This window comes from Fundulus heteroclitus, chromosome 23 (assembly GCF_011125445.2).
Source record: "Fundulus heteroclitus isolate FHET01 chromosome 23, MU-UCD_Fhet_4.1, whole genome shotgun sequence".
NCBI lineage: Eukaryota > Metazoa > Chordata > Actinopteri > Cyprinodontiformes > Fundulidae > Fundulus > Fundulus heteroclitus.
The window spans coordinates 13,196,759-13,217,769 of record NC_046383.1 but is presented as its reverse complement, the minus strand read 5'-3'; the positions used below and the strand labels follow the sequence as shown (position 1 = coordinate 13,217,769).

At 38.5% G+C, this 21,011-nt stretch overlaps 1 protein-coding gene across 1 annotated transcript in view; it reads left to right on the top strand.

Annotated features, from left to right (window-relative positions):
* The window catches only part of rxfp1 (relaxin family peptide receptor 1), a 139,454-nt gene extending 128,384 nt beyond the window's left edge, over window positions 1–11,070 (top strand). Inside the window, exons 16-18 of the mRNA XM_036127388.1 lie at window positions 7,208–7,618; window positions 8,267–8,485; window positions 10,352–11,070. Coding sequence (XP_035983281.1) covers window positions 7,208–7,618; window positions 8,267–8,485; window positions 10,352–10,776 — 1,055 coding nt within the window. The 3' untranslated portion in view covers window positions 10,777–11,070. The remainder of the gene's footprint in view (window positions 1–7,207; window positions 7,619–8,266; window positions 8,486–10,351) is intronic.
* Window positions 11,071–21,011: the final 9,941 nt, after the last annotated feature.

Here is a 21,011-nt window from a genome sequence, read left to right as displayed (position 1 = left end):
AACAGCAATGTGCAGAGAAGTGGAAAAATAATTAACTTTTTTTTTTCTATCCAATGTCAGTTTCTATTTTTAGGAGCCTTCTCTGATAACGAGCTTGGTTAACTGATCCAAGCTTGGTCCGAGCTCGGCATGGATCGGTTAAAAAAGGGTAGTGTAAATGGGGCATTTGTGACAAAAAGGCTGAACTCCTTTAAATAGAGTCAATCTACTCATGATGAGCTCAGTCATCACTTGGTTGCGCTGGATCTTATTTACGTACATTAAACTAAAAGGGAAATCAATAATCAATGCATGTGCACACCGCACTTTTTAGATTTTCTGTAAGAAAATAAAACAGGAAACCTTATACCTTTCCGTCTACTTCTCAGCCATGCACAGCTGGCCTGTCACATTAAATCCCATGTTTACCGCTGTGATGTGACATAATGTGAAAAATGTTCATGGGGGGATAAAGTCACAGCCAGCTGCCGTCCAGGTGGGAACTTTAACAGCAACACAGTGTCAAATACTTTTATTCCAGGTGCGTGGGACACATACAAACGTTAAACGAACAACACCATGACAGTGAGTTAAAGTCTGTTCGAAAAGCAGAGCAAAATGACGACACATTTAAAGCTCAACACATTGTTCTTGACATTTTCATGATAGTTAAAGCGTTTTGTTTAAAGATGAGGTGATGCAAGGCAGAGGTAACATGCCCCCATCTCACTGTCTTAAACATGTTCCCTGCATCATACTGTCTTTATTTAGAAAGCGGTTTTACACAACCACAGTGGGAAACGAGTGCTGGACATAACTCCAAAATAAAAACGTATATATTAAAAAAAGAAACAATATAAATATGACATAGGAACGATAAAAAAACAAGGTCAAACTAAGTCTTGCTGATGGAATAAAAATAGATTTTAAGACCAGTTTTAAAAGCAGGCAGTGAAGGGGGCCGAGGAGGTAAAAGGGGTGATGAAGCTCAGAGATCATTCAAACTTTTTAAAAAGAAAATACACAACTTAAATGAACTCTAGAATGAACAGTAAAGTGAAACCAAATCCAGTAGGGTGATTTAATAAAAATGTAATTTATTATTAACTTCGGTCTGTCAGGACAACAGAGTTGATCCTGAAAAAGTGTCCATCTGTTTGGAAATAATTGAACCTAAAGAGCAGATCCACTGATGCTGTGATGTGTTTTTGTGTAAACCATCCTTACAAATGAGAAATACCTTCTTTTACTTTCATTTAATCAATATGTGTTACTGTTTTCAAATTGTAGCATGAACTTTGACAGCATCGGTTAAGGACCAAAACAGGTAAATTCACGTTCTTTAAAGAGGCTTAAAATTCAATAATAGTTTAGAAGGTACAAATCCACTGTGAGAGGTGTCAACTGAGATTATTAATGTTCCCAGTCTAAGGCATTTATGGTCTAGTTGGCTTAATAACACTGACCTCCAAAAGTTTATTTCTCTAGAGTCAGAGGGAACTGACTTCAGTTCCTCCTTCTGTTGCATGAGAAGAGTGAAACGGGAGCTTAAAGGACTTAAAAGGAGTAAACTGGCCTTTAAATGTTTCATCTTCGGACCAGAAGTGGATTAAATAAATCTAAATGCAAATATGACACATCCCCAAAGTGCTTCTGATCTGCATATAAAGGGCTGGTGCAGATTTTAACAGTTTAAACTCATTCAAGTGTTGAGCCATCTGTATTCAAATCTGGATCAAAAGTTAACTTGAAAGACCTTTTCATCTATTCAAGCGCGTTTGTTTTTTACTTCAGCCTTTTTTTCTAACTAAAAAACATTCTTCTTTTGTGATTTTTACACATTTTCCTGCTAAAACAACTCGACGCAGCGTCCTTGTACCTGAGGCCAAGACCCCCTCAGTCTGCAGTGAATGATAATCAGAGCTGAATAGGTTTAAGAAAATAACATATTGAGATTTTACTTGATTCAATAAACTGTAAAAATCATAACAAAATTTTAACAGTTCCAATTATGATTTAGACTTTATGAGACGGTGTCTTGCAGGAGAATTTATACCCCATAAACTTGTACCAGACATTTTAATACATTTCATATGGATTTCATTTTAAATGTTTTACCACCAAACTAAAACTTCAGTTCATGCAAATCGGCAAGATACTTCCATCACAAAATTAGCTACATTTTAAAATCAGAATACATATGTTAATGTAAAATCACATCAAGGAACCTTCTTAAAAGGAATAAAAAAATGCAATAACAAATCAACATGATACAGTACAATACATTAAAATGCAAAACAGACACTAATCCCATAATCAGTGGCTGCAGAGTAGATCATCCAGGAGCCGCGACTTTAGTTTATTGGGGAAATAGATACAAGAGCCATTTGTTCTGGTTTTCTAGTACTTTATTCCAGTCAGGAGAGGCTTTCAATCAAAATGAGCTCTGACTGAACCTACTTGAAGCTTTTGCCTCATTGTTGACAGGAGCTTCAAGGGGAGGAGGTGCCAGACGATGTTTCTTAATTCTTAATTTGATTCCGGGATGAATGCAGCTGTCTGGTGAAGGCCTCAGAGGTTTGTTAGGGAGCACTAGTGAACAAACCTTCTTTCTGAGGACTAACATGGGGTTGGGTTCTGACACAATGTGGCAAGCTTTCAACATCCGTCATGTTCAGATGATGCTCAGTCCATCATCTGAACATGAGGGATGATGGACCACCTGCAGACCTACCAATAATAAAGTAATAGACAAGAGGAGCATTAGTTTGAAAAGCAGCCCAGAGGTCCATAGTAACCCTGGGGGGGCAGTACAGGTCCATAGATGAGTTGTTAAAATCCGTCAATTGGGCAATAATTAAAAATCTGGCCTTCATGAAAGAGTGACGTGACAAAAGCAGTTGTTGAGAGAAAAACAAAAGAATTTCTGTTTAAAATTCAATGAGAGTAGTGGAAAGAGGTGCTCTGAAAACATCTGGGCTGTTTTCTCCAGCGTATAAAATACTCTTTGTGGAGGAGAGGCAATACAGCACACTTCCATGAAAACACCTTTTATGAATTGAAATTTGGTGGCAGCATCATGCTTTCCTGATGGACAGGAGGGTGGATGGAGCTGAACATGGCCGCTTCATTAAGTTATAAGGTGGGGGCGGAAAAAGTGGAAAACAATGTAACACCCACTCCTGGTACCTTTGTACCGGGTGGCAAAAAAAAATAACAAAAGATCCCAAGTTCAATCAATAATTGTATTTTTATGCTGTTTTGGATATACATTATGTCGTATTCAATAAATCAGAATGTTATTGAAAATTTAATTTATTCCAGTAACTCAATTCACTAAGTAAAACACATATAAATTAATTATACACTGATGTTTTCAAGCCTTTATTTCTGTTAATTATGACGGTTTTCTGCTGACAGGTAGTAAAAACATGACATTTCACATTAGAATATAATATTAACCCAATACAAAAACATTTGTAATACATAAGATTAGATAAAATAAGAATTCCTTTATGTTTCAGGTGGGACAGTGCCAAACACACACAATCATTACAGATGATAAAAGAAAAAAGAATAAAAGGAAAGAAAAGTAAACTGTCTGATCAAAAGTTAGCTCTAAGGAAAATACCAAAAGTAGAATACAAGTGTAGATAAATAAACTGACCAAAGGAAAAACAAATTTATTTGGATAGTGGAGCATAAAGTCAAGGATTGGATGCTTCCTTCAAAAGAAGACCTTGAATTTGTTTGTGGTGATTTTGAAAAGCGTTTTTAAAACCTGCTTAAAGGTTGAATTTTCAAAGGTACTCTTAATCCAACGAGCCACGTCGGAAAGCATTTATTCAGTTAATTTGTTGAATATGACTGTATGCAGGTCAAGTAAGCCTATTTCAACAGTTTACAGTTGGGCTTATCTCAAAAACAGTCCCTGAGATGTTAGATTTATGAACAACAGACACAGACTGGATAACATCTGCATGGGTTTGCATGTCCATGGAACCTTTCTGCTGGTATTTTGTCCAATTGGAGTGAGGCGGACGCACCATTGTTGTAACATTCATAGAGACAATAAAGATTTATTCACGTTTGCTAATCATGGCTGACAGATGAAGCTGAAGTGATTTTTATTTCCAAATCTGACTTAAGGGCACGGGGAGTAGGACTGAGCCAGATCCAGGGTGCAGGATGGGACTAAAATTCAATGTGTAGTTTGTGAGTTTAAAGAAAAATGTAATAACAATTGCAAGAGACTTTTCAGATATTTATTTTGGTCATTTTTAAATAGAGGGAGCAGTTGCTCCACTTGCTCTGTATATATAAAACTAAATGAAGGAAAATCCTCTTGGAGACTTCAAAGCTTTAAGTGATTTTAAGAGACTGGGGCAGAGGTTCACCTTTCAGTAGGAAAATGACCCTAAACACAAAGCTAGAGCTACAATGAAAAGGTCTGCTTGTGTTTGAGTGGCTTAGTCAAAGTCTGACCTAAATCCAGTAGAGAATTTGTTACATAGCTTAAATCAATGATGAGTACCGACACATTACGCTCAAAGCATAATGTGGAAAATATTCTGTGTGCAGATGTGCAAAACTGGTAGAGATATAAAAGACAGCTGTAGCTGTAACAATAATGCAAATTAATGCATTATTAATTAATGATTTTGATGGGTACAGATTTTGGAAAAACATCAATTTTCACAATTATGCATTGCTAGGTGTTGGCATATTACATAATATCTCACAAACAAAATGCAAATATATTCAAGGGGTGTGAATATATTTTGTTAGACATGGTGTTCTGCTCATATTGATTTAAGCATGAAACAAATATAATAATATTAATAGTATAGAACTAATGTTAAGGAATGTTCTAATTAGCTATAAACTACAGAGTACAGCTTGATGCTTTTCAGATGCTGCGAAGATGAGCAACAGATGGATAATGTATGAATAATTAGTTTTTACACTGCATCAGTAGATGAGCATGTGGGATTTGAACCAGGGAGATATCATAAAGAAACTAGGTCAGTTATCAATATTACTCCCCAACAAAACTAAGAGAAGATTCAATAAATGCTGCAGAAATATTCCCGAGGCAGCCAGAAGAATCTCGTGCTTCCCTATGTGGACGTGGCTATATTTAATGCATAGAGTTTTACGCTGGGGCTGAATCCGACCACTGTGATTTCTTCCATGGGCTCTGTGGATAATTGCACATTGAGTATGCTCCAGGCTCAACAGAATAAATAGGACCAACATGCTGCGTGTGAGGTAGGGTGTACATCTCCATTCAGCCCCCAGCCCCTCCGTCCCAGATTTACTGGTTTTTAGACCCACATTTTGCTGCTAAAACCGCTGCCAGTATTCAGGGATATGTCTCTACCAGCTTTGCACACTCAGAGATAGAAACTTATTCCCAGGTCTTGCCAGGTCTGGGGCTGATGCCTCCGCTCCCCCCAGGGGACGGGGGGCAGGGATGGCAAGGGCAAGGTGGGGGGAGGGAGTGGGTTTATTAGGTATTTAGGGGGAGGGGGGGGCTCTGGCCGGGTGGCTCGTGCGGGTCGTGTTGGCCCGCCCTCTTGGGGGGGCCCGGTCCGGGGGGCGTCTGGTCGGGGGCCGGGGCCGGGGGTCGGGCACAAGCAGTCGTATAGTCGATTTGGGGTGACCCTCCCCCCTTTGGTCAGTGTTGGATGTGAGTGTTATGTGGGAATGTGTGTACAGCGTCTTTTTTTTTTTTTTTTTTTTTTTTTTTTTTTTTTTTTTTTTTTTTTTTTTTTTTTTTTTTTTTTTGTGTGTGGCGAGTGGGGCACAAGGGGGGGGTGGTGTGAATGAGTTTTTTTTTTTTTTTTTTTTTTTTTTTTTTTTTCCAGGTATGGGTGTGGTCCGCTCCCTCTCCCAAGAACATCTCAAGTCTCCGATAGGTGCGGAGCCCATCCCCCCACGTCCTGCCCCTCCTCCACTTCAAACATGGGAAACTTATTCCCATTTTCCTCTGCAAATCACCAAAACTCAGTCCAACTGGACGGAACATGACGATAATCTGACCTTTTCTCAGTTCCTCAGCTGGATTTTGTCTGAGCTTCGACTGGATCCTTACTGTGATTAACATCCACCCAAATTCCTGTCATCTCCTGTTGCTACTGATGGAAAGAAGGCCCACAGCATGATGCTGCCACCACCATGTTTCAAAATCTAGATGAGATGTTCAGGATAAAGCGGATTGTTCGTTTTCCAGCATCTTGCAGAGAAATGAAAAATCCTTTACATGTTGGACTCATCTGACCTGAGGACATTGTTCCACATGGTTGCTATGTCCCTTCCCTCATTAGATAGATAGATAGATAGATAGATAGATAGATAGATAGATAGATAGATAGATAGATAGATAGATAGATAGATAGATAGATAGATAGATAGATTCCCCACATCTTCACAACTTTGACATATTTACACTCAGTCTTTGATAGGTTGGGATGTTCTAACATAACGAAGGAATTACTCTGAGGGATTTTTTATTGTACTGCTGAACATTGAAATCTGCACCATGAATGTATTAGGGCTTATGACATGTAAATTTGTAATTGCTTCTTTGATCATGACAGGAAAACTTCTCAATGAATTGCCAAGGACAATGAAGAGTAGGCAAAGGAAGAAAACAATGACTAATTCATGATTGGATAACAAAAACACACTTTTTGATCAGATGAATAGGCCTCCATTAAAGAAAACGCCAGCTCTCTGCGTGATACCAGTACGCTGCACACACTTCAGTCCGTCTACCAGAGGAGGCCTTGATTCTTTGCGGTGGTGAATGTTTTTTTATGTGTTAATAAAACGAAAGTGTTGAGTTTGCTGACATCCCAGAGGGCTTATTATTTCATTCTTTGAGCCGCTACTTGGGGTAACGACAAACGTCTGCAATACTCCAGAGAAAATTTCAACACAAGAAAATAAATTGGGTTTTGTGTTTCCGGTTTTTTTTTTTTTTTTAGAGCAATGTTTCTCTACTTTAAAATACAAAAAATTGAGCCCCAGACTTTTTTAATATGTGACTGTACAGAACAAGACCACAAAACGTGTTGATTCTGTTTCGTATTTAAAGGAGCAGTATGGTCCGCTTAATTTGCAAACATGTTAGTGTCCTTTTTTTGTGCATTTAGAATGAAGGCAAATCTTGCATACTGCCTGTGCCGCTGACTTTATCTGACTCGTCTGTTCGTCCTTGCAGGTGCTGATGGGCTGATGGGCATTTATCTCTTCATGATCGGCGCGTACGACCTGAAGTTTCGCGGCGAGTACAACCGTCACGCTCAAGCCTGGATGGACAGCACTCAGTGTCAGGTCATCGGCTCTCTGGCGATGCTGTCCACTGAAGTGTCCGTCCTGCTCCTCACGTACCTCACCCTGGAGAAGTACATCTGCATCGTCTACCCTTTTCACTACCTGACTCCCGGCTTGCGACGGACCGTCAGCATCCTGCTGGGGATATGGGTGTTTGGATTCATAGTTGCCTTCTTGCCTCTGGCCTGCAAGGGTTTATTTCGCAACTTCTATGGCACCAACGGGGTCTGCTTTCCGCTGCACTCTGAGCAGCCAGAGACGCCCTGGGCTCACGTTTACTCCATTGTTATTTTCCTCGGTGAGGATTTTGTTAATGTTTTGTTTTCTTTCGTTTAATTGTGTAAGAAACACACTTTGTCCAGATTGCAGGCTCTACATCTTTATCCTGACCACTGTAGAAATATCTGGCTCCAGTTTATAGCGATCATTCCCATTTATACTGTCAGGTCTAAGCACCTAGAACATCATACAAACAGGGAAAGAAAGACAAAAAGACAATTAGTTTGGTTTTGTTCTCGAGGAGAGTAGGAAGAGACCGCACAGTTACAATCTCCAACCCACTCTGCCGGTCTCAGCATTCTCCTCGGTTTTATTAAGTTTGGGGCGTTTCCCTAGTTACAGGACTGAGGCTGTACTAAAGGGTAGGGGAACAGATAGTTTACAGCCTCAGTTGTCAACAAAGATACATAGCTGAGTAATCACGTTCAGTCAGCACATAATTTTGTAGCTGAGTCTTCTTGTTTCAGGAAGGGAAGAAACAGAGTGTCTTCTTACATTACTACATCATAACAAGATAAATTGATTAATGAAGTATAAACATTAATCCCAACAATACTTAGAAAAATGTCAATATAAAGACAAAGAACCCTGTAATTGTGGGTGTAAAAGTCTTATTCAGTGACATGAAACACCTAAAAGCGTTTTAACATCAACACTCTTTCAACAGGTCTCAACCTGGTGGCGTTCCTCATAATCGTCTTCTCCTATGCAAGCATGTTCTACAACATCCAGAGAACAGGCACTCAGACCACCATGTACAGCAACCACATCAAAAAAGAGGTGACCATCGCCAAGCGGTTCTTCTCTATCGTCATCACCGATTCGCTCTGCTGGATCCCCATCTTCATCCTCAAGATCCTGTCACTGCTGCAAGTGGAGATTCCCGGTAAAGAAAAAATTGCCCAATTAAAGTCCACTAAAATATGTTCTTTCAGTGTAAAAACAGGTGTTAGCAGCTTGTTTCTGAAGCATTTCTGTGGCGCCGTTTAGCACCAGAGTGGCTTTGTGAAAGCAGAAATTGGCATTCGAGGACCCCTGAAATAAACGTCTGAAGCAATTATCAGGACGACAAAAAAAACGTGTGACTTCTTAGTAAAAGCGGCTCCCTGCATTTTCCTGGGAATAAACCTTAAATCACTGGAAAGCCTGTTTATTCATTTTTAACAGTGCCACATTTGCAAGGAAGATGCTTTTCACAGATGCATTTTCTTTGAAAATGTGGCTTCATTTCAGGAACTTTCCAGCGACATAAGAGTTATTACCAAGAATCATTGTTGAAATAAAATATATGACTGAGCAAATCTTTTCCTAGTTTTTTACATCACCATATAAACAGCAACTTTAACCGAAAGGTAAAAATGTTGCTCTTGTTTGACCCAAACCTCTTCCACGTGTTTATTGGATTCCCTTCACGACTCGTGGTGAGCTGCAAACTGAACGTCTCACAGTTTTCTTTCAACAATGGTCTTATTTTTATCACTTTCCAATATAAGCTAGGCCACATTTTCATAAGATAAAATCATAAGACTGAAAAGTAGCTCTTACAGACCCATTGTTTATGAAAAATCTTAAAATTTCTCACATTCTAAGATTTTTCATAGTGCTAAAACTACCTGGAGATGTTTTAGGCTAAGTTAGGAGTTCTCTAATAGGATCTTTGGGAATATGGGCCCTGATTTGTGAGATGCAGTAGTAACTGTTGTCCTGTCTGCTAATTCTCTCTGAGCTGTGGATCTTTGCAGCTCCTCCAGAGCTCCCACCCTCCTTTGGTGGTCACTTAGGGTAGAAGGCCATGTCTTAAAATAAATAATGTATTTTTCTGACTATAAGTTGCATCAGTCAAAAAATGCGTCATAAAGAGGACAAACACATATATAAGTCACACCGGACTATAAGTCACATTTATTTAGAAATTGATTCCACACAATCCAAGACTAAAAACTGACATTTAATCTGGTAAGGCAATTTATTCATTTACACAGCTGCATCCATAACCGGCTGAATAATATGGAACATAGCTGGGAGGTTTATGGGGTAAATTAGCACAACAAGGCAGCAACTCCAACCCAGAAAGTCCTTATCAGATCATTTCGGTGTAATTACGCTTAAATTAGATTGTGCTACGTGCTAAGCTAATAGTACGACACAGATGTTTCACAGCAACATAAAGCTGACGTGCATCAGTGAAGTAGTAAACACCAGAGCTGTAAGCTAGCGCTAGCTGTTAGCTTCATGGACAGCCCAGTAACAGGGTTCTGTCGCGGTCTGGATCCTACGAGCTGCACCACCTAACGCTCTGCTGCATGAATGCAGAGTGAAACATAGAAACAACATATGTGCACGTGTTCAGTCTTTGTTGTTTCTAAGTTAATGTTTCAATAAATTTTTATGTGGTAGAAGGTAATGTTTACTACTTGGTTCATCTTGGTCTGTATGATATACCATTTAAAATTAATATATATGTCGCACCTGACTATAAGTCGCAGGATCGGCCACACTATGAGCAAAGTGCGACTTATAGTCTGAAAAATACGGTAATAATAAATTACACACAGGAGGAACGTGTTTATGTAACCTTAGAAAGCAGCTGTTTGCACAGAATTTTAGGTGTTCGGGAGTAAAGGGTTAAAGATTTGTTTTTATATTTTTTTACTGCTGTATGTATAGAAAAGGGTAAAATGCAGTCAAAGTGAAATTATTTTTTATGAATATTTGTCATATTATTATCTTTTCCCCCTGTGTTTCCTGGCAGGTACCATCAGCTCTTGGGTTGTCATCTTTATTCTCCCCATCAACAGTGCCCTGAACCCCATCCTCTACACGCTGACCACGCGGCCTTTCAAAGAAACAATCCTGCAGGTGTGGGCCAACTACAGACAGAAAAGGCCTCTGCTCAGCAGCCACCCTCCACATCACCCATCGCTCACCTGGCAGGAAATGTGGCCCCTCCAGGAAAACAGTCACGGCATCACCCCGGGGTGTCCGCCGGAGCCGACAGACACGCCAGCCAAGCTCACCCCCGTTGAGAATCCAGATGATGGATACAATAACTTTAACGTGAGCGCGAAACAACAGCAGAAGCAGCACGCCGTGTTATCGGTGTGCTCACAGAATAAGACGGTGCCCCATACGCTCACGCATATCCACACATTCACACAAACAAACGACCTCCTCTAAGTGTCCAAGAGTAGAGCTGTCTGTATAATTCATTCTTTTCAGGTTCGTTCCTCCAAACTCTTCATATTGTCCTCTTAAAATGGAACTAAACCCGTGATCCGTGCTCAGATTTCTCATGTAAAGTCAAAAACCGTAGCAGCAGTATTCAAGAAGTTTAAAAGCAAACATACAGTTTATCAAAAGAGTAACAACCACTCTTCATTAAACATTTGGCTTTGCTTTTCCACTGCAAAGGGGAGCTAAAAGTAAGTGAAATTTTCTTGAAATTAGTGTATTTTTCTTTAATTTGACCAGGTAAATAAGATTATTTGCCAATGGAATAAAAATTTTGCACTTAAAGTAAGAACAATTCATCTCCATCATCTTATTTCAAGTGCAGGATATCTAATTATCTTATTTTAGGGGTAAAAAAAAACTCCATTGGTAAATAGTCTTATTTAGCTACTCATTCCACTTACTTTTAGTTCCCTTTTTGCAGCGCGCCAGAGTCACACAAATAAAACAAAGACGAAGACGTACTGGAATTACAACAAGGGTTTTTATTTCCTTTGGTGCTTAAAATATAAGTTAGATCAATCTCAATAAACTAGGATTTAATTAAAAAGTTTATTTATTTAAGTTTTTTTTCTTCTCTACTATTTTTTTTAATCATTTGTTTCTGTAAACTTTGATTAACAGGGCTTACAGCTAATAATAATCCGCTTAGATTAGAATATCACTCCATGCCGATAAAAGAAGGAGTTTTATTACAGAAATGTTACATTATGGGTCGTCGACACGCTCCACAAGAAGGAGAATCCACAAAAGGTCATTGCTGATGAAGCTGGCTGTTCACAGACTGCTGTATCCAAGCCTCAACTAAATACTGAGGGCATAAGCTTTACGGTAAATGGACATACTTTTGATGTTAAAATCTTCATTTAAACATGCAATGAAGAAAGGGTTATGGCAACACTGGAAGAATCGAAGCAAAGAGGGGAATAACTACTTGTTATTCCCCGGTGTTGTTCTAAAAATTCTAACATTTTCAAAGAAAAAGAGAGAAATGGTGAGCTCATTACAGCAGCTTGGTGGGAATCATTAGCAAAGCCGTACTCCAGCTGAAACGAGTGACTGGTTGTGATGCCGGTGATGCGTGAGTGTGTGTGTGTGTGTGTGTGTGTGTGTGTGTGTGTGTGTGTGTGTGTGTGTGTGTGTGTGTGTGTGTGTGTGTGTGTGTGTAAAATGGCTTGAAGGCTTCACAGGAGCGGTTCTGTTTGTCGACGGCGTGCTTCTCTTTAAAACAGCGATCAGTGATTCAGACGTGGCTCCCGGTCCCTGCGGTAGCCTCTGGTTGTGGTGGCGCAGCTTTTTGTTGACTGCAGCGGCACACAGGGAGCGCATAGAGAGGCGTGCACCAGAATAATTAGGCTGCTGAAATGTTCTGGATGAAGAGGGAAGCAAGAGTAATGATCAAGTGCCTAAAATTTCCCGACACCTCAGTGAATGAAGTGATAAACATGCATGTTTGTGATTTTTTTTTTTTATTAAAAATCTAAATGATCACTTGTTTGATTACTAAACTTGTTAAATCTAGAGCATATTAATAGATCAGGCATATAATTATGACCCTAGGCAAAGTAAAATGAATAGCACTGACTATCTCTGTAATAACGCAGACGGGAACCATCTTTATTTGCAAAAGGGGGTAAAAACAGCATACGCTGACCAAAGAGAAGAACACGTTTACTGAAATAGGCCCGACAGTGACAGCCGGACTGAAAGTAATCACCTCGGTCTCACTCAAATGAATAAATTGCACACAGTGCAGCACAGTTGGCTGTGTATGCGGCTGCAGAGCTGTAAGAAGTCAGGAAGCCCAGGGTGACTCCTCCCCACGGCCGAATGCACCAACATGTGGGCGGCAGCAGAACTGGACCATGAAGCAATGGAAGAAGATGTCCTGGCCTCACATGGATGGCCACGTTGTGAACTAGCATACGCCATAGGAGGAAGGCGAGCCGGCGGAGGCGATGGTTAGAGCAGTGATCTGCTGAGAAACCTTTTGTCCATCCATCCATGTGGATGACACTGGGACATCTGCCACCTTCACCCTGATTCCTGATGGCTGGGGCCTCTTTTAGCAGGACAATGCTCGCTGTCACAAAACATAAAACGGTCAGGACGAGTTTAAAGGAGCACAGCGGCAAGTTCGAGGTGTTGGCCTGGCCTCCAAATTGACCAAATCTCAATCCAGTCCAGCCTCTTTGGGGGAGTGTTGGACAAACAAATCAAAGCTGTTCTGGCAGCAAAAGGCAACCAACACAGGATTCACAGATGGTCATAATATTATGCCTAAAAACTGGTATTTGAAACCTATGCAACTAAGAAGGCCATTACCAGACTTTAGCAACCCGTTCTGTGAAAACTGCCCGGTGAGAAATCCCCCCCCCATTAGTTAAAGCACTCAGACAGAGGAGTTACACTTTAGGATTAATGCTAAATGCTCCAATTGCATCTGCTGTCTAAATCTGGGGAATTAATGCAATTAGGATGAGCTGATGAAAAGATTTAAACCTTTCAGTTTAATTTAAAGGCTTTTCCTGGAGACACTGAGGAGGATTTGTTGGTGAGAATGTGAGAAGCATACGGACACGCTGTTGTTTAGCTTTAAGGCAACCGATGTGCTTATTCCAGGCATGTACATGTGCCAAGGCTTTTCATGCACAAGTGGATCCCTCTCATCCGCTGAGTTTATGTTCCTCCACAAGTGGGTTTATGATTCACCGTGGATTTACAAATCCATTTCCTTGCGTTGATGTTCATTTTCTTGCCCTCTCTTGTGACTGCACACAATTCCTTTAAGATTAGACATTTCCTGCTGTATTCACTTTTTTTTATTTATTTATTTTTTCTCGTGGAAACACATTTTTCCAGCTCCCAGTAGGAGGCCTGAGCAAAGACAGGCACCCTGGCTTCACGCACATGAAAGGTCACCTGCAGAGAAATCACGGGAGATGGATTTTCAGTGTCATTATTTCAGAGCTCCTTAAAGCGGCGCAGCTCAGACTGTGAGCCAGAAGAGCGACTACGGTAGCATCTCCATTCCACCTGCTGTTACCCATCAGAAAATATAGAAATAAATAAATAAATACCTGCTAAAAAAAATGACATTTTTGCAACCAGGGGATGTGTCGGTAATTGCATAAGTATTGGTTGGTCTTGCGTAAGTTTGGTCTTAACAAATAACATTTTTTTTTTTTACATTTCATGATTTCCTGGGGATAAGAAGCGTTGATGTTAGTTTTAAATCGAGATATTTAATGTAGAAACAGCCCAAGTTTGCATTTCCAACTTTTCCTGAAACATTCTCCCGAACCTGTGTTGATGGTAGCGTTCGATGAAAAGAAACCACGGTGGCATCCGCGCCGCTGGAGGGCCTTGGCTGTTCAAGTCTGTGCTTTTAAATGTACACCTTATATTTCAAACCTGTCAAATACTCTGAGGGTGATTCTGACAAGTCCTGCTCAAAAGGCTGAATACAGGGAGGAAGGCTCAGAAAGGACGACCATTTGTCCAAAAAGTGGGAATTAGATAAATGATAAAATCATTTGATTTGCAATGTTTTTTTGTCATTTTCTAACAGAATCTAATAAGTGTGATGTTTTTAAATATTGTCATGATAGAAAGTATGCCCTGTTTTGATTTTAGGCTTTTTCAAGTATGAATGAAGGTTCTAAATGCATTTAGATAATGCCTCAAGTATGAAAACACGTACCAGAAAGCCAAAATGGAAAGGTTGTATGTGGAAAAACTTAGCACGCCCCGTGAATCCATAGCTTGTAAAACCAATTTAGCAACAATAAGTTGAAGTACATTTTCAATTTATGAGTTTTTCACTCTCTTATAGTAACGTCCTTGAAGTTTTGCTTTACAAAGTCACTTTGGTTCATTGAGGCTTTTGAACACGTTTCTCCGCATCTTCTTTTAGGTTCCACAGCATTCTAGTCAGGCTGAGCTTAGGGCTTTGCCTGCTCTGCTGCAACGCTTCTTTGTGTTTGCAGCCATTGTCTGGGTTTGTTTCTATAGTTGGGATTATTGGAATTTTTCAGAGCCGAGTTTTTTGTTCACTTTTTGCAGTTTGGGCTGCACGGTGTTGGTCCTGTGTGTCTCTGTGTTGTCCTGTGATGCAGTGGGGATCGCTCCAGGGTGTACTTCAGCTCTCACCCAACAACCAATATAGCTCCCTTGCATGGTTGTGGTGCCTACATATGTTCAAAGGTGTGAGATAGAAGGTAACAGTCTTAGTTTTCTTCCCGCTTCTGTCTTCCTTGGTCCTGGTTCTGTTTCCATTAAAACTGCAAATGTAAAATGAAGAAGTTAAAGAGAGGAAAAGGTGAACAAGGACAAGGAAAACAGTTAACATGTACATTATTGCCACTTGACTTGTATGGCATGACACAGACTATCAACACAGACTTTTTTCTGTTTAGAATAAACAAAAAAATCTGTTTAGAAAGTTATTATGATTTTTGTAGCTGGAGCCTCACTTACAGAAAGGAGACCAATCCTGTGGCTGAAAAACAAGCCCTGTTCGTTCCTCCACTTTAGCCACAGATGTGACCAAAGTGGAGCAATATCCTCAGAACTGAGCATATTGCGGTTCATGCAAATGTAACTATGCAAACTGAAGTGCTGCTGCCTTGCTGTTTTAATGGCCTTTCAACCATCTCCAACAAGCCTGTTTTTTTTTATGGGACACCCACACCAGTAATCTTTCCCACTGTTTTATAATGACATTCCAGTTGCGTAGAAAAACCCTAAAACATTTCCCAGATTGATGGGAAGCAGCTACTGCTCCTCTAAGGTCGTTGCTGATGTCTTTGCTTATTGGCGTTGTGTTAACACAAACCTGTTTGCTCCAGAATGGCAGAACTCCTGCTTTTATCCCGGTGGCTGGCACCTCAACAAATACACGCATTTGATTTGCAGTAACTGGCTGCAAATGTCCTTTTAAAATGTGTGGAAGAAGCAGGAACGTGCTTAGCTTTTCACACACACATTTTCATTTTGGCTTCACCTTTGATAAATAGCTAGTGTGGAACCTTACATATGAAGTTCGATTTAATTGATTTCAGAGCCTTTAAAGAGAAGATCATTTATTATGTTCTGATATGAAAACTCCTAGATTTAAAAACAGCTGTTCCTTATTTTCTACCATATAGCACTGAGGTAGTTACATATGTTGTTACCGATATTTCACACTTATGGTATATATGGTCTGAATTTAGAAGCCAGTTTTCATAATCTTTACGGTCTTATTTTTGTCTAATCTGCAGAAACATGGGGGGAAAAAATCTGGAGCTCACCTTTCCTGAGCTCTTGCAAAAATGGTTTGCATCTCTTCCAATTTTGATGTGCTCATGCATGCACACTTAGGGTATCCAATCACAGCAGCAGCAATGATTTACCATGGTTGGTTTTGTTGTTATATGCAGCTGATAATTTCAGTCCATTGGAAATGATATCTACCCGTATTGACAATGCACGCTGTATTTAAGCCCTGCAACAAATGGTACTAACAGCACACCTCTGCCAAGGTGAGAATGAAGAACCTCGTTACCTTCTATCCTGCAACTCGGTCGGGTGTTATAAATAAAACAAAAACCACAACTGTCAGTGTTCATCTGCTGCGGCTCATTTTTACCCTTAAAGCTGGGTCAGAAAGACAGAAATACTGGAAACTGGTAGAGAAATCATTGAGCAACTTCTTGGTTGTAGTGCGTATTCTCAACGTGTTATCTGTGGCATTTTATTTATAAAAAGAAAATTGTTTGCAATTTTTTTAAAGCTGTGTTTAATTTTTTTGTTGTGCTTGTGTCTGATTTCTGATGCATTTTCACATGTTTAATGCAAGAAAAAAGCATTTTTCTTTATTGAAGATGATTCAATATTAACTCGTGGCTGTATACTTTAAGATAAGCTGGTCACAGGTTTTTATGTTTCACACATCTCATACTGTATATATGAACAGAATCTGTCCTGTCCTTTTAATTTTTGCAAGTTTTTCATGCTTTTTATGGCCGTAATTAGTTTGACAATCAGTTTTCGTGCAATCAGCTACTGACAAGTACTTTTGAAACATCTGAAAAGGGTGCATCGCTTTTTCAGAGCCCTTTTCAAATTAAATAGAATCATTATAATGCATTTCATGCTCAGTTTTAGACAAATCATCAGAATGATGTTGTTTTGGTAAGGATCCTTCAAGACTTTTAAAAATGATAAAATGCAGCAATCTTTCATAATTTATCCTCGGTCTGCTGAAAGCTTTGTTTCTCTCCTGTTATATCAACAACTACCGGAAGCACTTTCCTGAATGTAATAAACCAGTTAGTCTCTGTATGTTCAACAAAGAATGTATTTATTGTGAACAGGAACGACATAAAGATGTTTTTTGTGTCGGTTGTTGGAACACAGGAAGCATTTTTTTTTTACATCCTGTTCAGAAAATCCCCAGCTGGTCTGGGGGTTCCAACGTCGGCCTCATCTCACCAACCCCTGCATCACAGCACATTTTTCTACACTGTGAAGTACCATGTGGACATTTGTAAAATAATCAGTGCTGTACAATAAAATACAGTTGACAACTTCTCAATGCTTTCCTTTTTCAGTTAACTTTTGTTTTCTTCTTGATAAAAATGTGAACCATGAGTGTCTCAAAGCTGCTGGTCCAACAAATGACATTAGGCTGCTAAAAGGTCACTTACCTTTGGATTTTGAGGTTGAAGCAAATTGTTCAGTGATGTGAAGAAGTAGAAAAGTTTAAAGGTAGAGTCGGCAATTTATTTTAGAAGTTTCCCCAAGTCCCTTTTTGAATAACTGCGCATAAACAAGACCGTCTTTCCTTCTTTTCTGCTCTCCAGAGGGATTGTGTCTTAAAAATCTCCCAAATCCACTCTGGTCTAATTTCTTTCTACCAAGTCCTTCCTCTTCTTCTCATAAACACAAACACGGTTCACTTCTTGCAACTCTCAGCCATGTTCAAAGTCTACGATGAGAGCAGCGGCGTCACAATGAACCGCTAACACTGAAGCTAACTGCCAAGCTAACAGCTAAGCTAACTGGATACATAAACAGTAGAAGTGCACATGCTCAGCCAGCAAGCAGAAACTTACAAAGAACGTGCACACACTGTTATTCATTGTTTCGCTGGGAGATGCTAATAGCAGTTAGCCGCTTCCTTGTTTCAACGTCTGCTGCGCATGCGCAGTTGGTACTTCCGTTGAAATCATAAACAAACACGAAGAGCTTTATTTACTAACAAGTATAGCAAAAACAAAGCATAAAACACCAAAATAACAACTAATACACCAGCAGGTTGTGATAATCTTTCAAACTTTGTATGCAACCAGAGTGAGCTACTGACATGTAAACTTTTAAAAAGTCAAATAACGTGGCTATGCAACTTTAATTTACAGATCATGAAAGCAGAGACGTAAGTATTACAATTATTATTAAGAAACATTCTTTCTTTTCTCTACTAAAAAAGCTACCGGGCTGCACAGTGGTGCAGTTTGTAGCACTGTTGCCTTGGTTCAAATCTAGCCCAGGGATCTCTCTGCATGGAGGCCTCCCTGTATAGATAACGAATGGATGGAAGAAACCCCTGGCCTACAGACAATACAGATAAGGGTGTTTTCCATTAAAAAAGCAATTAAATCATGTAAGCAATCAAACATCTACATGCAAAATATAGAAAGTAAGGAATTAAACTAAAGGAAAGAAGTGTGCCTATTAATTAAAATACATTATAAACAGAAACCAGAAGAAGCCTAAATGTAAAAAAGTATATACTTTTAAAACCGGGAATACCTGCATATAATCAATGCTGTTGTTTATAAATAGAAAAAAAGTGGAAAACAATAAATATCTTTAATGTCCAAAATTATGGTAATTCTAAAGAGGCTGCAGAATGTTTACCAGCAGTACTCCAATCAGCATTTAGAGGCAGTTTACACTAAGAAAACTTAGACGTGCAGTTTTAATAACAATGAAAAAATTCAGGACATTTTCAAAACTCTGGTCACATTACAGACATTGAAAATCCGAAATGATTTGTAGCTTTCTCCCATTACGGTTTTGGGTAGATTATGTAACTTTAAAATTAAGTGGAAGTTTCTATCAGTACACAGATGCTGGGGAGCCCCACAGGGCTGATGTTCCACTACTGAGCTGACCCAAAAATGTATTTCAGGTCTTGATAAACTCAGCACAGAGAGTGAATAATGAAATAAAAGGAGTTTTCTGTCAATCACTTTTTAAAGGAATTTAGAAACTGAAGAGTTTGGCATTACTTGTAAGAAAATGCAAACCCCACATTTGAGGCCAACTGCACTAACAAAGAAGTATTACTTTTATAAAATTTGGCTATTTTTAGCAGGGCAGGCTGACAATATATCCAACTCTTAATGTCTGACTCTCCATTTTTCTAAAACAATGATTTAAAGACAACAATTACTAATTATGAAGTAGCACCTATGGTTTAATTTACAGTCAAATTAATATTAAACTGGTGTTCAATAAGGCATCAAAACTTTAAAACCAATACAGTTATTTTCAAGCCTATTGTTGAATAAAATACTTCATACTGGGTTTCAATTCATTGTTCTATGACAACCTAGGCCCTAGGTCCTAGGGTATTTATTACAAAAAAAAATTATTTTGTATAATTTAACAGAGAATATGAATTTATAGTTGCGCGGGAAAGATTTTGTTTGGTGCAATTTTCACAAGAAGACAAGTAACATTATTTGAAAAGTACGAGTAAAATGTTATGTCATGGGAAGCAAAAACCATATCAGCTAGGCTTCTGTAAAAGTACAGTCCTCCATGTGGAGCAATTACAAGGGGCTTAATAAAAGATAACAGGATAATTACAACAAGCTACATTTCTTTGCAAATAAATGGAAGTTCAATCTGAAGAATTATACACGTATATAAGTTGCATGCTTAGAGGATTAAAGGTATAGTGGACGATTTTCTGGAAATGTTGGTGAGAGACGCCTAAGTTTTGAATAACTTAGGCTTAGTCTTAGTCAGTGGGATCGCATGAAAGAATCTCCCAAATTCTTCTAAAGTTTTCCTCTTGTTCTCATAAACTTGAACGCGGTTCGCTTGTGTGTGTATATATATATATATATATATATATATATATATATATATATATATATATATATATATATATATGTTATATATATATATATATATATATATTATATATATATATATATATATATATATATATATATATATATATATATATATATATATATATATATAACCTGCCACCACTTAAATGTACATAAGATACCTTAATCTTACTATATATAAGTAACCTCCTCTTTATTTTTTCCCCATCCACTGTATGTATCTGGATGCACTGTATATACTTCATGCACCTTTTCCTCCTTTGTGCACCTTCTGTTTCTTATAAGAGCCAATTTCACAAGTGAATTTCTCCATTGTGAGATCAATAAAGTTCAATATAATGCAATCTAATATATATATATATATATATATATATATATATATATATATATATATATATATATATATATATATATATATATATATATATATTCATTTTCTAATTTAGCTTCAGAATTTGAACTCTCAATTGAAAGTGACGTAAACTTCCACTGATGACCAGGCGTTAAGCACTTGTCCAGAATCCACGAGGAAAAGCATATTGAGATAACATCTTTATGCAAACTGACTGGAAGAAGGCCTGGTTATTACCTTATAAGTACTGTATATCCAATAAGATCAAAGAAATTCACATCAAAATTTTACACACTATATATCCGACAAATTTATATTTTTCTACATTTTCAGATATTGAAAATAAATGCAGTTTTTGTAACATGGAGACAGAAACCTTATCTCATATATTTTATTATTGTACCCAATCTACCAACTTTTGGACTCGCCTTGAACAATATATAACGTGTAAACTCAAAACAAACATTGTAATTGACTATAAAAGTGTAATATTGTATTTTGTCCATGGAGACAGTAATGCTACTTTTATCACAAACCTATTCATTTTGTATGGTAAATTTCATATACACAAATGTAAATATTCCAAAACATCCCCCAACTTCAAATGTTTCTTGTCTGGGTTTAAAGAATACATGAAATCCCTCACATTAATTGATTCTAAACAAAGCACCACATCCACGGATATTTTTGAAAGA